Below are 25,980 nucleotides of genomic sequence, written 5' to 3' on the forward strand. Positions count from 1 at the left end.
GTTCCTGTTCTTCAGTTTTACTGTTTTAAGGCCAATAATTCTAGCCAATTTCTTATGGCAGCATCACTTTCAAAGATTGGACAACGTTCGTCGTGAAGTTCTATATTTATAATTTCCTCATGAGGAAATGCTGAAATTTTCTTGTTGGCTTTGGGTTCAATTTTCTGCCCATTTGTGGCAAATCTTTCTCCCTTAAGCACCCAAAGCAGCTGCTTGTTAGTGATTGAAGATGATACCGTTGTAAGTATGTGCCTAAGCGTAACACCCTGACCTGTTTTTTTTCCCCGATATGTTTTCTAGGTGGATCAACGTGAAAGATGGCTGATAAGAACAGGTAAGGCAAATTGATGCCATTACCCTGGTCACTTGTATTCCTGTAACATAGCGTTTGATTTGGGAAAGATGACACAGCAGCAGTCAATATTCCCCAATACGGAACAGAACTCGTAGTTGGTTGTGAAATTCATCAAATTAATGCAGGTTACAGTAACAAAAGAATTTAGAAGAATTATCCATTATCTTGTAATTTCCTCCTGTGAAGAACTCTTATTTTCAACCATGAGTATTTGGCAGTTGGAAACTAATACTTAACCCAAGTGAACAGGAAAGGAAAAACTGTCCACTATTTCCTCAGGCTAAGATCCTGCTTCTATACTCTGCCTTACTGCCATTTTCTGAAGGAAGACAATAGAACAGCGCTGAATTATAGCTCCTCCAAACTACTGCCAACTGGCTACTGCTCTAAATAGGGGCTCAAAGTTACACTAAGCAGCAAGTTTGAGGGCGGCATAAGAACTGGGAGGTGCCCTGCAAATTGTACAGTATAATTGCTGGTGCACTCTTAAGGCAGCGACATAGTTGCTGGGGTCTGAGTGATGTCAAAACGATTATTTATTCTGCTTGCTCTTCCCTCCCCCCCCCCCTTGCTTTAACATATTGCTGATTTTTCATGCAGTGGTAGCACATCTAGCGTCTTGATTCTACCCTGCAAAGTGCTTGACTGGAGATAGTATTTAGTATTAGCAGTAAATTGCAAGCAAACGATAAAGCTGTAATCAGTCAGAAAGTAAGACAAGTCACAGCATCAGAAGTAGTACGGGTGAAGAAAGAGTTGGATAAACTTCACCGAGAACTGCAGCAAATAGAAAATGAGTTAAAAGTTTTAATGCTAATCTAAATGAGAAGCAGCCCAGCTATATCAAAGCTAAGAAGAAAAAAACAAGCACTATGAAAAAGGTGGAGGCAGCTAGGAAACCTATTAGGGCCAATAAGAAAAAGTACAACATTCACGAGCAAGTAGTGAAAAAATTGGAGTTAAGAGCATGAAGATATGAATATAAGGTCAAAAGTGTTGAGACAAAACATAGTGCCAAGGACCTGGGTTAAATTTCGGCCTTGGGTGACTGGAGTTTGCACTTTCTTCCCATGTCTGCGTGGTTTCCCCCAGGTGCTCTGGTTTCCTCCCACAGTCTAAAGATGTGCAGGTTAGTTTGATTGACCATGCTAAATTGCCACTTAGTTTCCAGGTTAGGGGGATAGGGCAGGGATCGGGGCCGAGGTACAATGCTCTTTCAGAGGGTCGGTGCAGCCTTGATGGGCTGAATGGCCTCCTGCACTGTAACAGTTCTATGGTTCACTGGATGAGTCTAACCTACATCACTGGCCTGTCTGCTGCTTTTAGATGCTGCATTTCATGAAATTTGAAGTTGTGTTTTTGTTTACTCCAGATAGGCTCCCAGTATTTAATGCAAGCTGCTACATGACTTTAATTTTGAAGAGCAGTGTAAACATGGGTTCTATGTTGGAATGTACTTCATTGACCGTTGCTCACCCTCTCTGCAAACTGCTTGTTCATGATAAAAGAAGGCTTGGTTAAATCCCCTTCCTGTTGTATTTGATAGCTCTCCTGCACTAACTGCTGATCTGTAGTCCATCTGACATGCTGTTTTGCCTTTCAGTAAAGGGGATGATGCTTCTGTGGAGCCTTTGGGAACGGACAAATTGCCAGCTGAAAGCAAAGGAAAAGGTAGTTTCTGTCATTGAGATAGTGCATTTAAACATCAACTGATTTTAAAAATAGTTTGGTAACCTGAACTGAAGTGGAATTAGTGTAAAAATTATGTATTGTAAATTTTCTTTTATTTCAATTCCGGTGTTGACAAATGGCGCGCAGGTCGCACAGAAGGTGGCTTTTATTGTATTTTTGATCCCTGTTGCCTAGTTTTTCAGGGAATTTTGGGTTCCAACTCAGCAGATTCGTTTGGATAACGGATAGTCAAAAGCTATGTCAAAAGCTTCGGCAAAAATGGTCAGAGGGTGATGGTGCAGGAATTGGCGACATTTGGAAGGCAGGTGGGTGGCTAATTTGAGCAGCAAAGAAAGGAGATAAGTCGTTTAAAACCACCATCCAGGAGGTATTGGGCCAGACACGAGAGCAGCTGGACAAGACAGCCAAAGCTGTGAAGGAGCTTCATCATAAATGAAATGACAATATTTTTCATGAAGTTATTGAAGTTATGGGGAGACGCTGGAGGGTGTGGAGAAGGTCTTGCCGAGGCAGGGCGGTCAACTCACCTCGTTGGAAGCTGAAATGCTGTTGTGGCGGAGAGGAAGAAGGGCCTGAACTGGAGAACCGGTCAAGATGCTGGATTCAAGTGATGGGTTTGCCTGTGGAAGTGGAAGGCCCGCATCCAATCTAATATTTTGCAGAGAGGTTCTCTCAATTGGTGGGGAGAGGATGAAATATTCTCCCCTCCGGAATTGGACAGGGCTCATTGGGCTGAGCGGCAGAACCACGGCCGAATGAGCCTCCACGGGCGGTGATGATCTGCTTTCATAGTTTTCCGAGGAATGAGTGTGTCCTGGAGTGGGCCAAGAAGAATCGGTGCATTGATTGGGCTGGGCACATGGTGTGCATCGATCAGGACATTAGCACCGAGCTGGCAAAGTGAAGGGCGGTCTCTAAGGTTAAGGTGGTGCTGTATAATAAGAGTATAGGATTCGGGGTGGTGTATCCAGCGAGAGAGTGTCACGATAGACTTGACACCTTGCTATCACCAAGGGGTAGGCTAGTGAACGGGGGATGTGGGGAGAGGGCTGTTACTTGTTGAGCCAGTTTGGTGAGGCTCGATGAATTAGTTGGTGGGGGGGGGCGATGTTGTAGTTGAGGGAGCAGACAGTCTTCCCGCTAGGGGAAGAGAAAGAGTAGGGAGCTAAAAGTGACCAGGGGATTTTCTTTGTTTCACTTATTGGGTGGGCAGGTGGCCATCTTAGGTGGGCCTGGGACTGAGGAACTGGTGGTATGACGCATCGCGGTGGTAATGGCTGATTTGGGGGGTGGGGGGGGGGGGGCGGATGAGATGCCCTCGCTGAGGGTAGTCACCTGTAATGTACAAGGTCTGGGGGGACCAGTAAAGAGGGTAAAGGGTTTTTGCACATTTAAAAGAGTTTGGGACTCGGCATGTTTTTACAAGAGACCCATTTGCGGTACGGTGTCAGATTAGGCTCCAGAAAGCTTGAGTGAGCCAGATGTACTGCTCGGGCTTTGATAGTTGGGCTCGGGGAGATTGTGATCTTAATTAATAAAGGTCTGGTTCTGGCCCGCCTTGCTGTTTACTCTGCTCCCTCTCGTTTTTGGGCCCCCTCTGTGGTTCTGCTGCTGAATTCTGCCCCATACCTTTCTCTCTTATAACCCCCCCCCAACACTTCTTGGAATAAGTTAGTGAATGGCGTCCACGTCCTGTGGAAGCCGTCTTCAACGGATGGTGGGTTTTATCTTCTCCACCTTGGAGGAATTCCGACAGGTGGGATAGCCAGTCTGCAGCTGTGGGTGGTACTGCCAATCGCCAGCCGAACAGGATTCTTTGACGGATGATTAGGGAGGCAAAGGCTAGGGTGTCGACCCTGCTCCCCATAAACAGTGCTGGCTGGTTTGAGAACCCAAAGACTGCCACTTCTGGGCATGGCACCACCCTCACAACCCTGGGTATTGCCTCAAAAAAGTGGGCGGCATGGCAACAGCGTGGTTGGCACTGCTGTTTCACAGTTCCAGGGATCTGGGTTCAATTCCGGCCTCAGGTGACTGAAGTTTGTACTTTCTCCATCTGTCTGTGTGGGTTTCCTCCAGGTGCCCTCATTTCCTGCCACAGACCAAAGAGCTGCAGGTTAGGTGGATTGACCATGGTAAATTGCTCCCGAGTGTCCAAAAGGTTAGGTGGGGTTATGGAGATAGGGTGGAGGCGTGAGCTTAAGTAGGGTGTTGTTTCCAAGCACCGGTGCAGACTCAATGGGCCAAATGATCCCCATCTGCACTGTCGGGATTCTATGATGAACTATGAAGGTTGTCTAGAAACCAATCTATGAACGTTGTCTAGAACCTGACCAGTCTAGGGCAGGCCCAAAACCTGGGGGTGTGGTTGGCTAGGCCTCCCTGGTACTGTTCACATTTGTCCTACATCTCTGGAAAGAGGTGGAGGCCATTTGGATTCTCTCTCTCTCTCTCTCTCTCTTTCTCTCGTTTCTCTCTCTCGTTTCTCTCTCTCTCTCTCTCTCGTTTCTCTCTCTCTCTCTCTCGTTTCTCTCTCTCTCTCTCGTTTCTCTCTCTCTCTCTCCGTTTCTCTCTCTCTCTCTCTCTCGTTTCTCTCTCTCTCTCTCTCGTTTCTCTCTCTCTCGTTTCTCTCTCTCTCTCTCTCTCGTTTCTCTCTCTCTCTCTCTCTCGTTTCTCTCTCTCTCGTTTCTCTCTCTCTCTCGTTTCTCTCTCTCTCTCGTTTCTCTCTCTCTCTCTCTCGTTTCTCTCTCTCTCGTTTCTCTCTCTCGCTCTAGGGGCTGGTTTAGCTCACAAGGCTAAATCGCTGGCTTTTAAAGCAGGCCAGCAGCACGGTTCGATTCCCGTACCAGCCTCCCCGGACAGGCGCCGGAATGTGGCGACTAGGGGCTTTTCACAGTAACTTCATTGAAGCCTACTCGTGACAATAAGCGATTTTCATTTCATTCTCTCATCTCGTTCTCTCCTCTCTCTCTGCATCGTTCTCTCTATCTCTCCATCTATCGTTTCTCTCTCCGCTAGGTTCTCTCATCTCTCTCGTGTTCTTGCCCTCTCTCTCTCCGCTCGTTGCTCCGCTCTCTCTTCCTCTTCATTCGTTCCTCTCCTCTCTCTCTCCTCTACCCCCCTGCTCGTTTCTCACCGTCTCTCCCCCCTCTCTCTCTCGTTCTCCCCTCTCTCTCTCTCGCTCTCTCTCTCTCCTCTCCTCTTTCTTCTCTCTCTCTCTCTCTCTCTGAGCATTGTTAATTCTGCTGTTGTTGGAAGAGGGTGAGGGAATGTTTTTTTTCCCCGCATCTGGTGGCTTATTTGCAATTAAAGTGCCTAAATCCAAATTCTCAGGTGGAGAGCCACCTTTCAAACGTCCGCTCAGCACATCCCCATCATCGAAAGTCCTCTGCCAGCAGTTTGAGTTGGGGGCAGCCTCTAGGTTGGCTTCCAATTGTGCCAACCACCTGTTTCTGCCAGCGAGGCTGGATGCCACATTTGATGCATGGAAAGAAAAAGGACTGGCGAGAGTGAGCGGTTTATTCCTGGACGGGCGCTTTGCCACCCTGGGGGAATTGAAGACCAAATTTTGGCTTTCAGGCTTGGACATGTTTAGGTATCTCCAGGTACTTGAGCTTTGTTAGGTTATACTTGGATTACCTGGTGGTGCCGCCTATTGGGGCAGATTCTCTCCTGTTCAGGGTTGGAGGAGGGCAGTACGTCCAGCATGTATGAACGGATTGTAGGGGAAGAGTTGAGTTTGGTTGGGCCAATACTGGAGGAGGAGATATGGAGTGAGGCGTTGCAGAGGTTGAATGTCACGTACTGTGAGAGACTGAGCCTGATCCAGCTAAAGGTAGTGTTAAGAGCACACCCCATTAAGGCTAGGATGAGTTGCTTTTTTGAGGGAATGGAGGAAAGGTGTGAGCGCTGTTCGAGAGGGCCCGCACACCACTCACGGTTCTGGTTCTGTTCCAAGTGGGTACATTTTTGGAGGTCCTTTTTTATCACCGTGTCAGCGATTCTAAATATTGAACTAGAACCCTGTCCTTTGGTGGTTACCTCAGGGGTTCAGGGCAGCAACCACGGCACCAAGATCCCAGATTTGATCCCGGCTCTGGTTACTGTCCGTGTGGAGTTTGCACATTCTCCCTGTGTTTACGTGGGTTTAACCCCCACAACTCAAAGATGTGCAGGGTAGTTGGATTGGCCATGCTAAATTGCCCCTTAATTGGGATTAAAAATGAATTGGGCACTCTAAACTTATTTATTTTTTAAATCTCAGGGTGTGATGGGGGCGGGGGCTGATGTCGTTGCCTTCACCATGTTGGTTGCGAAAAGATGGATCCTGTTGGGCTGGAGGCTGGCAACACGAGCAAGTGCTTCGGGGTAGCAAGAGGATCTAATAGAGTTTTTGCACCCTGAAAGTCATACATTGAGGGAATCGATTGAAGTTTTCGATCAGATGACAGCTATTTATATTGTATTTCAGAGAGTTGGTCACTGTTAGCTGTTGGGAAAGGGGAAAGAGAGAGGGGGTCTGAGTGGGTATGGGGGCTGATGGGTTGTTTTGGGTGTTCTGCCTTTGGTTAAGGGTTTATTGTTTGTATCTTTTTGTAAATTTCCATAAAATGTTAAACACATGCAAGTCCTTTTTCTTATATTACTCTGTAATCTGTGGTTCAATATATTCCATCCAAGTTAATCGAACCATCTGCAGATGAATCCATGGAAGTATGCTGTATCTTCAGCAGGTGCTAAGGTTGCTCGAGTTGCTGGAGCATAAATAATAAATTATACAGCTGTCTGCTCTAATTCTGACTTTATGTACAGAATAAAAACAGAAACTGGGTAAACAAAAGGTCCTTCCCGAAACTGTTTATTTTTTTTAAATGCCTATTGGCCAACACTTTTAATATTCTCAATAGGGTTTCTCACATTTCATTGTAAACTTTATATCACAAGACCAAAAACACTTACTTAAAAATACTTTACGTACACTGTTATTTAGGCCCCCGCCCACCCACTTTATTGTTTGCCGATTACGAACACGCCATGAAACAAGTTGGTGACAGCCTCCACATCCTTTAGAAGCCTTCCTCCGACTCACAGATGGTGTATTTTATCTTCAGCCTGAGAAATTCCGCCAGGCTGGACAGCTAGTCTGCAGCCTCGGTGCTGCTGGTCGCCAGCCAAGCAGGAGTCTCTGATGGGCGATCAGGGAGGCAAAGGCTAGGACATCAACCCCTATCTCCATGAACCACTGTAGCTGCTGGTGACCGCTACTGGTGGGCATGGCTCCACCTCACCCCCACAACCCTGAACATGACCTCGAAGATGGACACCCAGTATCTGACAAATCTGGGGCAAGACGTGGGTGTGGTTGGCCAGGGCTCCCTGGCACTACTCACACTTGCCCTCCACCTCTGGGAAGGACCCACTCATTCATGTTCTGGTTAGATATGCCCTGTACACTACTTTTAGCTGCGTTAGGCTCAGCCTTGCACACGTCGAGATGAAGTTTGCCATGTGCAGTGCTTCGATCCAGAGTCCTCTCCCAATTTCCCCTTGTCCTGTCTCCACCTTTTCAAGGAGGTGTCCACACTCCTCCTCCAAACCTGCCACATACTCCCTCTGTGCCTGGCCATCGCTTGCGACCACGTCCCCCACCACACAGCCTGCACAACTGGCACCAAACCCCTCTGAATAATGACAAACCCATCAGCACCAGCCAAAGGGCCCATCCATCATACCCCCATACATGAAAAAACATCAAAACTCACAAATGTGCTCATCCCAAAAAACAAGAGTGGGGGGGGGGGGGGGGGGCGGCAATTTCCTCCCTTACAAACCTGCAGCTCAGGCCCTGTCTCCGATATTCCCCCACGACTGGCTTGACCAGTCCATCAAGGAACGGCTTCATCTTAGAGTCCCACTTTGGGGGCTCGGAGGTGTACAACTCTCGGTAGAAGGTTGCAAACGTTTTGTTGACCTGTTCTGGCCCTGCAACTAGTTTGGCACTCGTGTCCTTTACCTGAGCTATTTCCCTTGTGGCTGCCTGCTTTCTCAGCTGGTGAGCCAGCAGGCGGCTGGCTTTCTCTCCAAGCTCAATAGGTTGCCCGCATCTCGTGGAGCTGGTGCTCTGCTTTCTCGGTGGAGAGCAGGTCAAAGTCCATTTGTAGTTTTTTCCTCTCTGCCACTAGTTCCACCATCAAGCCTGTGGAGTACTCCAGCATGGAGTCGATCAGCTGTTGCCCAGCTGCCGCTTCCTTCCTATCCTCGAGCGCCTCGTATGCAATGATTTCCTCTCTTGTCACCACCTTTACTGCCTCCCAGAATGTGGAGGGTGAGGACCCCCCCCCATTCTAATTGCTGGTTACATACTTGTTGATGGCTTGTGATTTCTGTTTGTAGAATACCTTATTGGCGATGCAGCCTCCATGGGAGGTGTTGAGCCCGGCTCGTCTCTGACCTCATATGACGGCACGGTAGCACTGTTGCCAGGGTCCCAGGTTCGATTCCTGGCTTGGGTCACTGTCTGTATGGAGTCTGCATGTTCTCCCCGTGTCTGTGTGGGTTTCCTCCCACAAGTCCTGAAAGACGTGTTGCTAGGTAATTTTGACATTCTGAGTTCTCCCTCCGTGTATCCGAACAGGCGCCAGAGTGTGGCGACTAGGGGCTTTTCACCGTAGTCATTGCAGTGTTCATGTAAGCCTACTTGTGACAATAAAGATTATTAATATATTTAGTGTGGAGTGTGATCGGAGATTACAATTGTGGTGTAATCCACTCCACTATCCTTGGAAGCACCGCTTTCCCTACTATGAAGAAGTCGACCCTGTGGGTCTGGGAGAAGGAGAACTCCTGCCTTGGGGCGTGAACCTCCAGTGGTCCACTGTCCCCATCTGCTCCATGAAGGTGTTCAACTCTCTAGCCATGCTTGATAGATCCCCTCTTTGGGACTGGATCTGTCTGTCCCTGGGTCTTGTACGCAGTTAAAAGTCCAACCTCCCATAATGAGCTGATGGGAGTCTATGTTGGGATTTCTGTCATAGTTTTCTTTTTAAATTGCGTGTTGTCCCAATTGGGAACACGCGCGTTTACGAGGACCACTGGTGCCCCTTCTAGGACACCACTAATCATGACGTCACCGTGAATGCTGTCCTCATATTGAGCAGTATGGTCACCCCCTCGCCCTTGCCCACTATTCTTGAAGGAGTCAATACACGGTTTCCATGTCCGGATAAACCTCCCCACAGACCCTCAAGGTGAAACACGCACACGGACACACCCCGGCTTCAGCAACCCAGAGTCCCTCCACTTCAGGCAAAGGCTAAAATGTTGGCCTCTCTTACCCCCTACACTCCCGGGTCTTCCGATATGCCGAAAACCGCCACGTCTGGACTCGGGGCAACCTTCACCTTCAGTTCCTCGGGCATAACGTCAGTGAACCCCTGCCAGAATTCCCCTCCAGCTTCGGACAAGCCCAAAGCATGTGGTTCATGGGCCTCCCTGTGCACTGCCCACACCTATCCTCCACCCCCTCGAAGAGCCTGTTCATTCTGGCCACTGTTATATGCGTCCTATGAACCACTTTGCATTGAATAAGGCTACGCCTAGCACACAAAGAGGATGTGTTCACTCCTCAGAGCCTCCATCCATAGCCGAGCCTCCACGTCCATCCCCAGCTCTTCCTCCCACTTAACTTCGATCGGGGCTCCATCACAATCCATTAATTCCTTATAAATCTCCAACACCCTATCCTCGCCAACTCCTGTTTTCAACACCACCTTGTCCTGCAACGTGGGGGCAGCAGGTCTGAAAAGGACGGCACCTGCTTCCTGACACAATGCTGTACCTGTAAGTACAATTCAGTTGCTTTGAATGTTCGCTGTTTTCTCCAGCTCCCTCATCGTTGCTTCCAGTGCCTCCCAACAGTTGCTCCATCTTTTCCAGCGCCTCTTTGAAGGAGCACAGGGCATCTGTGACTGCCGCCTTCATCGTTGCCATCATCTCCATTTTGGCATCGCTGTGCTTTAGGAGCTGCTGTGTTCGGAAGCCTCATTTATTGGCGGGTAGTCTGGTGTGTGCATTGGCGACTGTCCACTTGGCTGCGACTAGCTCCATTTCATGCCACATTTCTGTTTTTTTTCCCCCCCAGATTCTTCTGACTCTGCCATCTCTTAGGCTCTTTGAATTATCCGTGGGCATTTCTTTGTATCTGTGGTGTTCTTGGAGGAAGATGTTTTTTGGTTTTTTTTTTTTTTGCAGGCTTAGTGGTTTATTTCTGGGCTGAAAAGTGTCAATTTTCAAATTTCCAGGAGGAGAGCTACCTTTCCTGTGTCAACTCAGCGCATTCCCATCACAGGAAGTCCCCGTTTTACTCCATTTGTGGTTCTTTTAATCACAAATGCTAAAAATCTTTAAATTGAACTATCATAAAAATAAAGCACCTTGTGTTATTTAAAAAGTGCTTCACTCACTGACAAAGCTGTTTCTGTCTACTGTTAACCTCCCTATCATCACAGCCCCACTACTCCCCGTCTATAAATAAAATGTTTTCCTCAAATAGTTGACTAATCAATTCTTAAATTCACATTTTCCTTTCCCCGTTGCCCGTTTCAACATTATTGAACTGCACACCCTGCCCCCCACCCCCCAAGCTCTTTACACTGCCTTGATACCACGTTTGCTGTTTTCTACCCCTGCTATTCCTGTGCCACTTTAGCTTCCTGAAACCTAAACTTGATGCATAGCTACTGTAATGAATTGTGGACCAATTTGACTTTGCCACTACTATGCCTTGCATCCCATAGCCAAAACTCTACTGCACGACCGTTCGATAAGATGAGGGCATCTTAAGGCTTTTTTCCATGACTGGGTGAGGAGATAATGGTTGGTTCAGGCCCAAGAGGATTGATGTTATGAGGGACTCGTTGAAGGTATTACCCGTCACGCACCAATGTATAATTTGGGGTCAGTAAATTCATCCACGTGTCCTAAAGTTGCCTCTTACTCGGCAGATACATTCCAATTAACAAAATGTTATTTCAGAGTTGCTTAATTCAAATGATCTGATTTATTTCAACACTGAATTTCGGATTTCTTATTTGCTTTGCTAGATCATTTTTTCTTAAGTGACAAACGTTTTAATGGGGTAGAAAGTAAATCCTACAAAATTGTCAACAATGCTATCATATTAATTTGAATTATCTCCATTAATCACCTCAAAGTCTTTCTTTATGGAACATAGAAGATCTTGCTTGGCCCCCATCTAGAATACATCATCCAGTTTAGCCTAGCACGTGATATAAAGACCCTAGAAATGTTTCTGTTCAGGGCTACTGATACCAGATTGTACGCCCTTAATTTCCATAATAGGCCATGTGTGCTTGTAATTTTTACTCTAGAAAAGCGTACGCTTTGTGGAGATTTGATGTCTTGAAAATATTTAAAGGGTTAGACTGTGTCCATATGGAATAGCACAGGCATTTTCAAAGTAGGGGTCGCAACAGGCGAGAGGGTCACAGAGCCGTCCGTCGTGGCGTTTCCCATCGCATGCGTGCCCGCTCATGCGCAGAACTACGCAAGAAGCACCGCCGCCTCCTGATATCAGCGCGCTGAAGCAGGAGAAGGTTTTTAAAAATTCATTGTAATCTTCCTGCCTGAAGGGAGGCGGAGAGCAGGTCACGCGCCCTGAACACTGACATCAGGTGCTTTTGGCGTGATTGTGAATCTTCCAGTTTGTCAGCAGCAAACCAGTAAATGAGGACCAAGCAGGCTCACCTCTCGCATTAAAGATAAGAGAAAGTGGTGGGTCGCGAATGTTGGCCCGTGTGGGTCGCGAAGGTCGGCCGGTTGGTAAAAATGGGCCCCCAGGAAAGAAAAGTTTGAAAAACACTGAAATCGCATAATTGAATTAAATAGGTTATAGAACTTAGGCCATGAGCACAAGTTGCACTTAAAGCATAGAATAGTTTAGAGATCTGATTTTTCCTTTCCGTTTTTAGAGTTCTGGAGCAAGTTTCTAGCCTTGCACTTATGAGCAGAGAATTGCAGGCATTCAGAAGTGAGTGGGGTCAGGTGCTGCATGTGGCCGATCACTGTATGAAAGATAGGTGTGGTATTGGGTGCTATATCTCGTGTCATCTCCTGGTACTCATTTTGTTCACCTTTTACGGATTAAGAAGGCACCCAACAGATTTTCTTCACCCTCTAAATTGATCTGCCATTTTTGCAAATGGTGTTTCTTGCAGGAGTTTATATGGCTGATGATCGGTTCCACCTTGTGTATGGGACTGTATTTGTAGGTGAGTTGATTCATGTCTGTCATTTTTAAATGTGCCCAAAGGAGGTATCCAGATTAACTGGATTTGGGGGTCTATTGACGGTGAGTAATGAGCAAAATAATTAATGGAGGTTTTTTTCATTGATTACAGTGCATGAAAAACTAGATAATAAATGGGAACCAGAAGGATATTGAGCCTCTGCAGATTTACTTCCCTGTTTTATCAAGTATGAAGGGACTGAAATGGAAGCAACTTGTGATTTTTTTTGTCAGGTGTAGACTCAGCCACTGGTGCTTTTAATTTGACCCCATGAATCTGTGTTACAGCAAAATTGACAGCCCAGGTTATGCAGAACCCTCAAGTCTTAGCAGCTTTACAGGAAAGACTAGACAGTGTTACGCACGCTCCTTCCAGCTACGTTGAAACGTGAGTACATTTGTGCGCACACGGTGCGGTTGTTTAAAAATTAAATTCACAATGTATGGGTTTCCCCTGGGTGCTCCGGTTTCCTCCCACAAGCCCCGAAAGACGAGCTGTTAGGTGAATTGGACATTCTGAAGTTTCCCTCTGTACCTGAACGGGCACTGGAATTTAGCGACTAGCGGCTTTTAACAGTAACTTCATTGCATTGTTAATGTAAACCTACTTGTGACAATTAAGATTATTTTATTATCAATCTCTGGAAGCATGCTCTTTGGCTGCAGCAGTATGGCTCATCCATACTGCTTTGTTTCCTCCTGAGTTTGTTCATCTCCTGTGGCATTGTTGTGGGCAGCCTGGGACATGGAGTGTGGGACTTTTGCAATGGTCCTGTTTGGCATAAAAGCAGCAGAGGTTCACTAATAGGGGAAATTGAACCAATATGTCATATTACTAACACAACATAGAATATTACACCATGAAAGGTACATGCCTGTTACATTTATAGTATTTACATACTAAATAAAATTTGGAATGCAAATAACTTAATTCCTCCCTCCTCTATGCTTTGCTTTTTAAAAATTCTTTCATAGGTTGTGGGCATTGCTGACAAAGCCAGCATTCTTTGCACAACCCTAATTGCCCATGAGAAGGTGGTGATGAGCCGCCGCCTTGAACAGCTGCAGCCCATCTGGTACAGGTACACCCACAGTGCTGCTGGGAAGGGAGTTCTTAGGTGGTAGAGATCGCAGGTTTGGAAGGTGCTGTCGAAGAAGTCTTGGTGAGTTGCTGCAGTGCATCGTGTAGATGGTACACATTGCTGTCACTGCGTCGGTGATGGAGAGAGTGAATGCTTAAGTTGGTGGGTGGGTACCAATCAAGTAGGCTGTTTTGTTCTGGATGGTGTCAAGCTTCTTGTGTTGGAGCTGCACTCATCCTGGCAGGTGGAGAGTATGTAATCAGAAACCTGGGTTGTGTTTTGTTGATGGTAGACGGGCTCTGGGGAGTCAGGAGGTGAGTTACTTGCCGCAGAATTCCCAACCTCGGATTTGCTCTTGTAGCCACAGCGTTTCTATGACTGCTCCAGTTCAATTTCTGGTCAATAAGAACCTCAGGATGTTGATCGTAGGGAATTTGGTAATGGTAATACCATCAAATGTCAAAGTGAGCTGGTTAGATTCGCTTGATGATCATGGTCATTGCCTGATACTTGTGTGGCACAGGCTATCCTCTCCAGTTGGCTTTGATGGGGCTCCTTGATGTCATGCTTGGTCAAATGCTGCCTTGATGTTAAAGGCAGTCACTCTCACCTCTGAAATTCAGCTGCTTGTCCATATTTGGATTAAGGTTGTAATGAGGTCATGCGCTGATTGGCCCTGCTAGATCCCAAACTGAGCATCAGGTTGTTGCTGTAAGAACCACTCGATGGCACTATCGATAACGCTTTCCATTGCTGTTGATAGAGGCGGTAATGGATTGGTTGGATTTGTCTTGCCTTTTGTGGACAGGTCAGACCTGGGCAGTTTTCCACATTGCCAGATTGTTGTCAGTGTTGTAGCTGCACTGGAACAGTTTGGCTAAGGATGCAGCACAAGTGTTCAGTACTATTGCTAATGTGTTGTCAGGGCCCAAAGCCATTGCAGTATCCAGTGACTCCTGCCCTTTCTTGATATTTCGTAGAGTGAATCAACTTGGCTGAATATTGGCATCTCTGATACTGGAGACCTCGGAGGGGGCTGATATGGATCATCCATTCGGCACTCTTAACTGAAGATTGTTGTGAATTTTTCAGCGTTGACTTGCACTAATGTGATGGACTTCTTCATCATTGAGGATGGGCATATTGATGGAGCAGCCCTTAATTCACAATTGACATGGCAGGACTGCAAATGTTGTCCGTTGGTTGTGGGATAACTTACCTCTGCAATGCAAGTATTGTGTCTGTAGGTTCACCAGGTTGACGCCTCATTTTTAGATGTGCATTGATGCATGCTGCTGCTCCCGGCATGCCCTCCTGCACTCTTCTTTTAACCAGTGTTGATTCCCTGGCTTTATAATGGAAGATAGGAAGGACTATGAGGTTCCGGGTTGTGGCTGTATTACTGATGATTCACAGCACCTCATGTATGCTCAGTTGAGCCGAGATCTGTTCAAAATCTATCCCATTTAGTACGGTGGTAGTACCACATCACAGGATGGAGGGTATGCTCAATGTGAAGACCGGTTTTCATGTCCAAAATGACTGCGGTGGTCATTGCTACCAGTGCTGTCATGGGCAGATGCATCTGTGACAAGTAGATTGGTGAGGATGAGGTCCAGTAGGTTTTTCCCCCTTGGCTCTTGGTTCCCAGCCCACACTCTGAATTTCCTCCCTAAATCCCAGGCTCTTGACCCTTCTAATCCTTGAAACCAAACCCTTTCTAATACATCTGCTCGGGTCAGCATGCATTTTCATCTGATTGCACCTTTGAGGTTCCGTGCTATCTGTGTTAAAGATGTATATAATTTTTATTGTCACAAGTAGGCTTATATTAACGCTGGAATGAAGTACTGTAAAAAGCCCCTGGTCGCCACACTCGGCGACTGTTCGGGGACACAGAGGATGAATTCATATCATGAATACCTAACAGCACATCTTTCAAGACTTGTGGGAGGAAACCCACACAGACACAGGGAGAGTGTGCAGGCTCTACACAGGCAGCAACCCAACCCAGGAATCGAACCTGGGACCCTGGAGCTGCGAAGCAACAGTGCTAGCCACTGTGCTACTGTGCAGCCCATATACTGTATTATGCCCCAATTATATCATTTCAATTTCAGTCAGTAAGATTTCTGTATAAATGTTGAGTTTTACAGACTAGGCCTGATGCCTGGTCTATACCAAGTGATATAAACCAAGATGGGCAGGGCATTTACTCTGAAAAGCTTGAGGCAAGAGTGGTGAAACAATCATGGCGACACTGCTAGAAAGTACATAATTGCTGAGGAGTGGATCAAGTTTGCCTATGATGCACTCATTTAAAAAAAAAAGATAGCCTGACTATATTCATTGCATGAACTTAAATATGATTATTTGGATGAGTTTATGGAAGGTCAGTTGTGTTTATGAAACCACACACCATCATGAAACTCCTGAGGGGAGGAAACTGCAGTTGAAAATGTATTTATAAAGAAGCAATGAGTTTTTAGCCATAACCAATTTTGGCTTCCAACACTGACGCACTTTATTTGTACAGTAGTCCCCCGTTATACCGCGCTCCGCAATACCGCGGTTCGCGATATACCGCGGGGGGGCTTATGGACCCCAACTGTCAGTTGTGTCAATTTCAGCGGCCGGCTGATTGTTTCAGTGAGAGAGCAGCTTCCCTCTCCGGATCAAAGTGAGCCGGCCGCTGAAATTGACACTGCCGGCTGCTCTCTCCCTCTAATCCAACTTTTAAGTTTTAATGTTTCTGATTGGAGGGAGAGAGCAGCGGGCAGTGTCAATTTCAGCGGCCAGCTCACTTTGATCCGGAGAGGGAAGCTGCTCTCTCACTGAAGCAATCAGCCGGCCGCTGAAATTGACACTGCCGGCTGCTCTCTCCCTCCAATCAGTACCCCAGCAGCCACAGCCTGTACCTCAGCAGCCACGGCCTGCACCCCAGCAGCCACAGTACCCCAGCAGCCACAGCCTGAAGCCCAGCAGCCACAGTACCCCAGCAGCCACAGTACCCCAGCAGCCACAGCCTGAAGCCCAGCAGCCACGGTCTGTACCCCAGCAGCCACAGCCTGAACCCCAGTTACAGCGGGGAGGGGCGATGTGAGACCATGCTGGTCTTGCAGAGGCCCGTATGACCTCCTCCTGTGTTCTCTGCTCTCTCCCTCCAATCAGCCGGCAGTGTCAATTTCAGCGGCCGGCTCACTTTGATCCGGAGAGGGAAGCTGCTCTCACTGAAACAATCAGCCGGCCGCTGAAATTGACACTGCCCGCTGCTCTCTTCCCTCCAATCCAACTTTTAAGTTTTAATGTTTCTGATTGGAGGGAGAGAGCAGCGGGCAGTGTCAATTTCAGCGGCCAGCTCACTTTGATCCGGAGAGGGAAGCTGCTCTCTCACTGAAGCAATCAGCCGGCCGCTGACATTGACACTGCCCGCTGCTCTCTCCCTCCAATCAGAAACATTAAAACTTAAAAGTTGGATTGGAGGGAGAGAGCAGCGGGCAGTGTCAATTTCAGCGGCCGGCTGATTGTTTCGGTGAGAGAGCAGCTTCCCTCTCCGGATCAAAGTGAGCCGGCCGCTGAAATTGACACTGTTTTAATTAGATCCACGATGGGGGTTTTAAATTTACTTAAAAATCTATGCTAGCGCTTCCCATTGTGAGTCTACGGGGGTCTGACCTCTCCCCCCACCCCCCGTAGACTCTCAATGGGAAGCGCTAGCATAGATTTAAAAATAAATTGAAAACCCCCATCGTGGATATCCGCGGCTCGGTTGCAACGCGGGTGGCTGTCTTGGACCCCAACACCCGGGTTATAAAGGGGGACTACTGTATTATGCTGCTATGCATGTACAGGGTAAATTAATTCCAATAAATTTGTGGTTCATGAAGATATTGGCTAGGTGTTTTTTAGGAACCTATTTTTAAAGAATGCTAATTTTGTGCTGGGGTGTGTGACACTATCAAAATTTCTACTCTGGTGTTCCTGCACTTTAAGTGGAACTGTTAACTGGATATTGTGAGCTTTGTGCTGCGGTTGATGTCCATTCAGAACATGGACTGTGATTTGTCACAAATATTCTACATTTAAGAGCTTTCATTAGATGGAGCTGAGATAGAGGCCACCCAGACTACAGACTGCAAGTCAGCAAGTCTTTGATAGTCAAGGTCTGAGATTGGAAGTTTCATGAAAGGTCACATTGGACACAAGTTGTGAACAGTGCGTTTCCGTCTGAGGCAGTAGAGAGGAAATTGAGTTATGGTACTGAATTTGTGGTAAGAACTGAAAATGAGGGATTTGATTTTTTTTCCAAGTGTTTAGCTGTGGAAATTGTGGCTCATTCAAGAAGATGTTGGACAGTCTGATGTTACGTAGGTAGTTTAAAGGTTGGAGAAACGGCTGGATGCCATCCCCGTACAGATAGAAACAAGGTATGTTTCTATAGATTTTACCAATAGGCAGCATACGCTAAAGAAGAGGGTGCCATGACTAGATTATTGGGGGCACAAGAGGCACCAATGTAGGAGTACAAGAGAAGCTAATACTAGATGTGCTTTGGCTACAATTGTACTGATCCGTGGAACCAGGTGAGGGCATTCCAAATCAATTGGACATTATTAGAGAAGGATGGTATGGTCTACCATGTTAAAGAAGGAAAAGCATGTCCTTCTAGAAACATTGATTAGAAGTAAAATACTTGCTTTTGCTGCAGATATGTAATACATATACTTCAAAAGGTCTAATTCGTTCGTGATGGAATTTTGGCACAGGCATACATGCAAACGCTTGCCTTTCTTGCTCCTTATATAACCTTTTGCAGGCCAGCTAGACTGAGGATGTATAACCTTTTGTAGGCCAGCTAGACTGAGGATGTAATGTAATTAAAGTTTCAATGTCTTTGCACTGTTCGTAACCTGCTGCTTGTGACTTATTTTGCATCAAGTTCCATTCCAGTGCCACATCAATGCAACAAAAACCATGGGCTGAAATCTAATCTGTAGCTTGGCCTGGTCAGAGTTGAAACATTTTTATTCTTTTGTATATTGGATAACAGAACAGAAGAGGTCAGTTAGAGGTGACCGTAATCAGGGTAGATTAAATTGATCCAGCTGATTGCTGGTAGCTAAACTGCGATCGAGCGTGTTTGCTGTTTAGATCCTACTTCCTCAGATAACAGGCTGTGGGTAAAATGTAATTGGGAAGTCATGGCCTGCATTCTTTAGCTGGTAATAGTTTGTATTACCTAACTCCAGGACTGGCCTGAAGTTTCCAGGAATTGAAGATCAATATCCAGGCCACTTGTATAATCCTGGAGAAAAATGAGCAGAAACATCAGAAAATAACATTTTCTTTACTATATATAAATAGATTGAAGATGGGGTAGGAGAGCCTTTTTGGCTGACAGTCAAACATCATACATGGTTTGCTTTTCATTTGGCATAGGGAGGCAGTGTTTCAAAGGGTGGATGTGTTGGCCAACTAATGGCTGGAGCTTGGAGGAAAGTCATGAGGTGAAACCTCCGGGGATGCATTTAATCATAGGTGACCCCAGTAAGAGAAGGTCTTGTCTCAATGCAGTAATCCAGCAGATCTATAACTGTGTTCGTAGCTCATTCTGCGCAGAATAGAGCACGTGTACCTACTCTACAGAAAATTTACGGCAGTTTGCTTTTGGAGTTAGAAAAGTTTTTGAAAATATATATTTTTGTTGAAAACTTCTTCATCGGGACAAAATAGTATAACAATATAATATAAGACATGTGCTTCAGGTTACAATATAAAAAGAACATGTCAGCAGTTAAGAGCACACCCAAACCTAAATCCCCTTTAACAGCTGATGGTCACTAACTCTTTGAAAAATAAAATGAATGGCTGTCATCTCAGTTAGAACCCCTCTACCGACTTGCAAATGATGTACTTGACCTTCTCCAAATGTAAAAATTCCATGAGGTCACCCAACCAGGCTGAGGCACTGGGCGGAGTAGGTGGCTTCCACCCAAGCAAAACCCGTCTCCAGGCTATTAACTAGGCAACGGTGAGGCCACCCGCCTTCGCTCCCATCTGCAGCACCAGTGAGTTTGATACCCTGAAAATCGTGGACCACCCAGATAACGAAAGCTAAATCTGTCAGTGAAATGGCAACATCCCCAGATTAGCTCCACTCCAGGGGATTAACCAAGAAGTATTTACTCTTGTACCCAGAGAAAGAGCCAAAACTCTTCAATAGCTTCATTATCTCATCCACAGGGGAGACTGGGTCCGTAATATAAAGAAGCAGATCACCTGCTTTGAAGGGCACCCTATACTCCCTCCCTCCTTGACTTATCCCCTTCCACCTATCAAAAGATCTCAGCGCTATGGCTGGTGGTTCAATTCCTAAAGCAAATAGAAGCAGAGACAGTAGACATTCCTGCCCAGAACCCCGAGGGTTGCCAATCCTTCAACATATGACTGAGTGCCTCCTAAAACTGAGGATCGATTGCCAGTGGATGCAACTGGATATAGAGTAGTGTTTAATGCAAAGAGAATTTGTAAAGAATATCTAGAAGATGTGCTGTTGCTTTAATTCTTAGCATGAACATTCACATGCAAGAGAGCAAATGTTTTAATTTTAAGGTACAAAAAATGGTGGTAGTGTGAAGGAGCTAAATTAACAAGTTGAATTACCACGGTGAATGTTTCAGAAAATGAGTAATTCAGCTCCCTCACACTCTTTACACTGAGGATGTGGGATGGAGTTGCATTTTTTTATTAAAAGACCAAAAACAGTGTAAACTATACTTCAGTTATCTGGTATTAATTGTTTTTTGTGCAGTTTACCTAAAGTTGTAAAGAGAAGAATAAACGCTTTGAAACATCTTCAGGTCAAGTGTGCCCACATAGAAGCCAAATTTTATGAGGAAGTTCATGAGTTGGAGCGGAAATATGCAGCCCTTTACCAGCCATATTTTGAAAAGGTAAGGATGCTTAAAAGAGAGCCATTTCTATATTGCCTGTGAAGCAATCCCTTGCCTCTCGAGTAATCACTTAACTGTTTTAGATCAATGTGCTGGTATATTAGGACTTTTTTGTAACCACATCACTTGGAAATACCACAAATATGACTATCACGTGTTTGTCAATTTTCAGTTGTGTAAATTTTGAAATGTTTTAAGAAATGCCCATTTGCTTTTCGTAGCTTGGGATGACCCGGTCTATCTCGCTGATGCTTCTGCCCTCCGTTCAGGGATACCAGTTGCTGTCCTGGGTGTGCCATGTTTTAGTCATCCTCCTCTTGCCTGAACTTAACTGACCTTGTCCATGCATCGGCCCAGATCATTGAACGATTGACTGCGAAACTTATTAAAAGGCGGATATGCAATGGCTAATATTCCTTTCTGGCGCAAAAACAAAACCGGAAAAGTGGCCCAATCATGGCTAACAAAATAAATTAAGCATAGTGTTGGATCCAAAGAGGAGTCATATAAAGTAAAGAGAAAAAATAGCAGTTTAGAATTCAGCAATCTCCCAAGGGTAAAAATGGAGTATGAGAATAAACTCGCAAGGAAGATAAAAGCCTACAAGTAGGGGCTGGTTTAGCTCACAAGGCTAAATCGCTGGCTTTTAAAGCAGACCAAGCAGGCCAGCAGCACGGTTCGATTCCCGTAACAGCCTCCCCGGACAGGCGCCGGAATGTGGCGACTAGGGGCTTTTCACAGTAACTTCATTGAAGCCTACTCGTGACAATAAACGATTTTCATTTCATTCAGGTAAATAAAAAGAACAAAACCGTGAAGACAAATGTAGTTCCCTTATAGTCCAAAATGGGTGAATTTATAAATAGGGAACAAGGAAATTGTAGTGTTTAAACTACTTTAGTTCTGTCTTCATGGAGGAAGACACTTCCCAGAAATGCTAGCGAAGCGAGGGTCTAGTGAAAAGCAGGATTTGAAGGAAATTAGTGTTTGTAAAACTTGTGCTGGAAAAATTGATGGGACTGAAAGCCAATAAATCATAGCCTGCTAATATTTACCACAGAAGGCTGTGGAGCCAAGTCACTGAGGAATAGACTTCTAGATTCCAAATGCCTCGAGGGCAATGGGGAGAGTGCAGGAATGTGGCATTGTGATAACGGATCAGCCATAATCATGATGAATGGCGGAGCAGGCTTGAAGGACCGACAAGACCTACTCCCATTTTCCATGTTTCTATCCCTCCAATTTGGTGCCATGCATTTCTTCTATGATGATCTAATCCCGGCTGTCACAAATGGGGAACTCTGGCAAGAGTGTCAGTGTAAAACTGGATGCACCCCTTGTAACAGCACTAGCAGCTGCATGTTAAGCTTGAATGCTAGGGGTATGTGGGCCGGGTGAGTGGGTGGGTGATTGGAGTGTTCAGCCACCTTTTTAAAAAATATATATTTTTATTAAGGTATTTGAAAATTTTTAGAATAATAGCATTTAACAATGACATCAACATAGTACAATAAACATTCCCCCCATCCCCATCCCAATCTTCACACAGCCACCTCCGGGTGAACCATTGCCCCTCTTAAGGCGAACTTTATCTTCTCAAGACTGAGAAACCCAGCCATGTCACTAACCCAGGTATCTATACTCGGGGGCTTCTAGTCCCTCCACATGAACAAGATCCATCTCCAGGCTACCAGGCAGGCAACGGCCAAGACGTCAGCCTCTTTCGCCCCCCTGAACTCCCGGCTCTTCCGACTCTCCAAAGATCGCTACCTCCGGACTCTGCACCACCCGTGTTTTTAGTACCGTGGACATTGCCGTCGCAAAACCCTGCCAAAACCCTCTAAGTTTCAGGCATGCCCAAAACATGTGGACATTATTTGCTGGGCACCTCACAGACCTGCCCTCTACCCTGAAAAACTTACTCATCCTAGCCACTGTCATGTGTGCCCAGTGGACTACCTTAAATTGTATGAGGCTAAGCCTGGCACATGATAAGGAGGTATTTACCCTGCTTAGGGCATCCGCCCATAGACCCGCCTCTATCTCTCCTCCTACCTCGTCCGCCCACTTGCCCTTAAGCTCCTCCACTGGAGGTTCCTCCGCCTCCGAAAGCTCCCGGTAAATATCTGAAACCTTCCCCATTCCCACCTAGGTATTGGAGACAACTCTGTCCTGTAACCCCCATGGCGGCAGCAGCGGAAAGGCTGGAACCTGCTTTCTCTGGAAGTCTCGCACCTGCAAATACCTAAACCCGTTCTCTGCTGGCAATTCAAATTTATCCTTCAAAGCTTTCAAGCTGGGAAAGTTTCCATCTATAAATAGATCCCCCATCCTTCTAATTCCTCACCTTTGTCATCTCCGGAACCCACCATCGAGCCTACCCGGTACAAGTCGATGATTATTATAAATCGGGGTCCAAACCGATGTTCCCTCCACTCTCTTATATCTCCTCCATTGCCCCCAGATTCTCAGAGCTGCCACCACCACCGGACTTGTGGAGTATCGGGCCAGCGAGAACGGAAGAAGTGCCGTTATCAGTGCTTCCAAACTGGTGTCTTTACATGGCACCGCCTCCATCCGCTCCCACACTGACCCTTCCCCCACTACCCACGTCCTAATCATGGCTAAATTAGCCGTCCAGTAATAATTGCAGAAGTTCGGCTGTGCCAACCCACCCTCCCCCCGACGTCGCTCCAGCAACACTTTCTTCACTCGTGGGGTTTTACCCACCCACACACAACCAGAAATAACCGTACTCACCCGCTTGAAAAAGGCCTTTGGGATGAAGATGGGAGGCACTGAAAGACAAACCGAAATCTGGGCTGGACCGTTCCTTTCACGGTCTATATACACCCCCCCCCCCCCCCCACCCCCCCGTCAGTGATAGCGGGAGCATGTACCATCTCATAAAGTCCCCTCCCATTTGTTTTACCATCCAGGATAGGTTTAACTTGTGCAGTGCCTCCCATTCACAGGCCACCTGGATTCCCAGGTACGGAAAGCTCTTCCCTACCATTCTAAGCGGCAGCTCTCCCAGTCTCTTCTCTTCTCTTGCCTGGATTGCGCACAACTCTTTTCCCCCATGTTCAATTTATACCCTGAAACATTGCCAAATTCCCCCAGGATTTGCATTATTTCCCCCATGCCCTCCAACAGGTCTGAAATATACAAGAACAGGTCATCTGAGTAAAGCGAGACCTGGTGCTTCCCCCCCCGCCCCTGAACCTGCCCTTTCCAGTTCCTAGAGGCTCAACGCCATGGCCAATGGCTCTATGGCCAGAGCAAACCGTATCGGGGAGAGGGGTCACCCTTGCTTCATCCCTCGGTGTAGTTTAAAATACCCTGACCTCATCCAGTTCGTATGCATACTTGCTACTTGTGCCTGATAGAGCAACCGCACCCAGTCAATAAAGCTCTCACCAAACCCAAACCTTCCCAGCGCCTCCCACAGGTAATTCCACGCCACCCAATCAAAAGCCTTCTCCGCGTCCATTGCTACCTCCACCTCTCCACTCCTGGGACATAGTCCTCTATCCTTGTGGCCAGTATCTTAGCCAGCAGTTTGGCGTCCACATTCAGTAAAGAAATTGGCCTGTATTATCCGCATTGCTCTGGATCCGCCTCCTATTTCAGGATCAATGAAATCGAGGCTTGCAACATTGTTGGGGGGAGGACTCCCTTCTCTCTTGCTTTATTAAATGTCCTCACCAGTAGTGGGCTTAATATCTCTGAAAACGTCTTATAGAATTCCACCGGGTAGCCGTCAGGCCCTGGAGCCTTGCCCGACTGCATGCCATCTAGCCCCTTGATTATTTCCTCAATCTCAATTGGGGCTCCCGGCCCTTCCACCAGATCCTCACCTACCCTAGGAAACCTCAACTGATCCAAAAACTGCCTCATCCTCTCCAACGCAGCCGGGGGGGTTCCGACTCATATAATTTACTATAGAAGTCCTTAAACACCTTGTTCACCCCACTGGGTGAACTCCTTCGCCCTTGGCCGTGCAATCCTCCATGGGTCTACTCCCCCCATCTGTTCCATAAACCCCTTCAATTCCTTTGCCACAGCTGGCCTCCTCACTGGCCTGGATTTTGACCTGTCAAATGCCGGATCAACTGTGTTAAAGTCTCCTCCCATGATCTGGTTATGTGACTCTAAGTCTGGGATCTTACCTGAAACCCGCCTCATAAATTCCACGTCGTCCCATTTCAGAGCATGCATGTTCACGAGTACCACCCGCACCCCCTCCAGCTTCCCATTCACTGTTACGTACCTACCCCCCTTGTTTGACACGATTCTCTCTGCCTCGAATGCCACTCGTTTGTTGTTCATGATCGCTGCCCTCCTGGTCTTTTGAGTCCAGCCCCGAGTGGAATACTTGGCGAACCCACCCCTTCCTCAATCTCGTCTGGTCTGTAACCTTTAGGTGTGTTTCTTGTAGCATTGCCACGTGCGCCTTCAGCCCCCTCAAATGCGCAAACACGCGAGCCCTCTTGACCGGCCCATTCATACCTCCGACGCTCCATGTAATCAGCCTGGTTGGGAGCACCCCCCGCTGCCAGCTAGTCCTCACCCTTTTAGGCCAGCCTCTAGCTCGCGCACTCCGACTCCTCGAGCCCCCCCTCGGGCACTCGCTTGTCTGACCTCCCGTTGTCCCCTAGTAACAGTTATCCCCTGTCAGCAAAGCAGCCCCCCCACCCCCGCCGCAACAACACTAGAAACCCAACCCCCCAAGTCAAGCTCCAGCTTAACACCTGTTCACCCCCCACTGTGCTTCTGAGAGTCAGCTGACCCATGCTGACTTGATAGCGCCCGTCTCTGGCACCAAGTAGTCTGTCTCCCTGTTGTTCTCTCCCCTCTTTCCCCCCCCCCAAAAAAAACTTGGACAAACATATTAAAAACATCATATTCCACAGTAAACAAACATCAGAAAAAAAAACCAGTGAAGAAACAGCCACTTTAGAAAAAAAAGACACCCAAAAACAGAACCAACCCCAAAGACCATCCCCCCTCGAACCAGCTCCATGCAAGACAAAGTTACCGTTAGCCATCCAAACCGCCGCTTATTACACATAACACTACTTATACCTATAGAGCACAACACAACAAATCGCCACCGCCGTACTCTCCAAGGCTTCAGTGTCTTAATTCGCCTCCAGCTTTTCTTTAATAAAAGTCCATGCTTCATCTGGTGTTTTGAAGTAGAAGTCCTATTCCTCATGTGTGACCCACAGACGGGCTGGCTACAGCATCCCAAACTTCACCCCGTTATTAAAGAGGGCACTTTTTGCCCGATTTAACCCAGCTCGCCTCTTGGCCAATTCCGGGCCCAGGTCCTGATAAATGCGCAGCTCACAATTCCCCCACTTGTTGCTCCGTTCCTTCTTGGCCCACTGCAGAACATAGAACGATACAGCACAGTACAGGCCCTTCGGCCCTCGATGTTGCACCGACATGGAAAAAACTAAAGGCCATCTAACCTACACTATGCCCTTATCATCCATATGCTTATCCAATAAACTTTTAAATGCCCTCAATGTTGGCGAGTTCACTACTGTTGCAGGTAGGGCATTCCACGGCCTCACCACTCTT

At 46.8% G+C, this 25,980-nt stretch overlaps 1 protein-coding gene across 6 annotated transcripts in view; it reads left to right on the plus strand.

Moving 5' to 3' along the window:
- nap1l4b (nucleosome assembly protein 1-like 4b) overlaps positions 1-25,980 on the plus strand; it is a 128,808-nt gene that overhangs the window by 14,715 nt on the left and 88,113 nt on the right. For all 6 annotated transcript variants that reach the window (XM_038807525.1, XM_038807528.1, XM_038807531.1 and 3 more), the window contains 4 exons: positions 301-334; positions 1,959-2,026; positions 12,642-12,741; positions 20,247-20,388. In XM_038807525.1, coding sequence (XP_038663453.1) covers positions 318-334; positions 1,959-2,026; positions 12,642-12,741; positions 20,247-20,388 — 327 coding nt within the window. In that variant the 5' untranslated portion in view covers positions 301-317. The remainder of the gene's footprint in view (positions 1-300; positions 335-1,958; positions 2,027-12,641; positions 12,742-20,246; positions 20,389-25,980) is intronic.

Source organism: Scyliorhinus canicula, chromosome 9 (genome assembly GCF_902713615.1).
Source record: "Scyliorhinus canicula chromosome 9, sScyCan1.1, whole genome shotgun sequence".
NCBI lineage: Eukaryota > Metazoa > Chordata > Chondrichthyes > Carcharhiniformes > Scyliorhinidae > Scyliorhinus > Scyliorhinus canicula.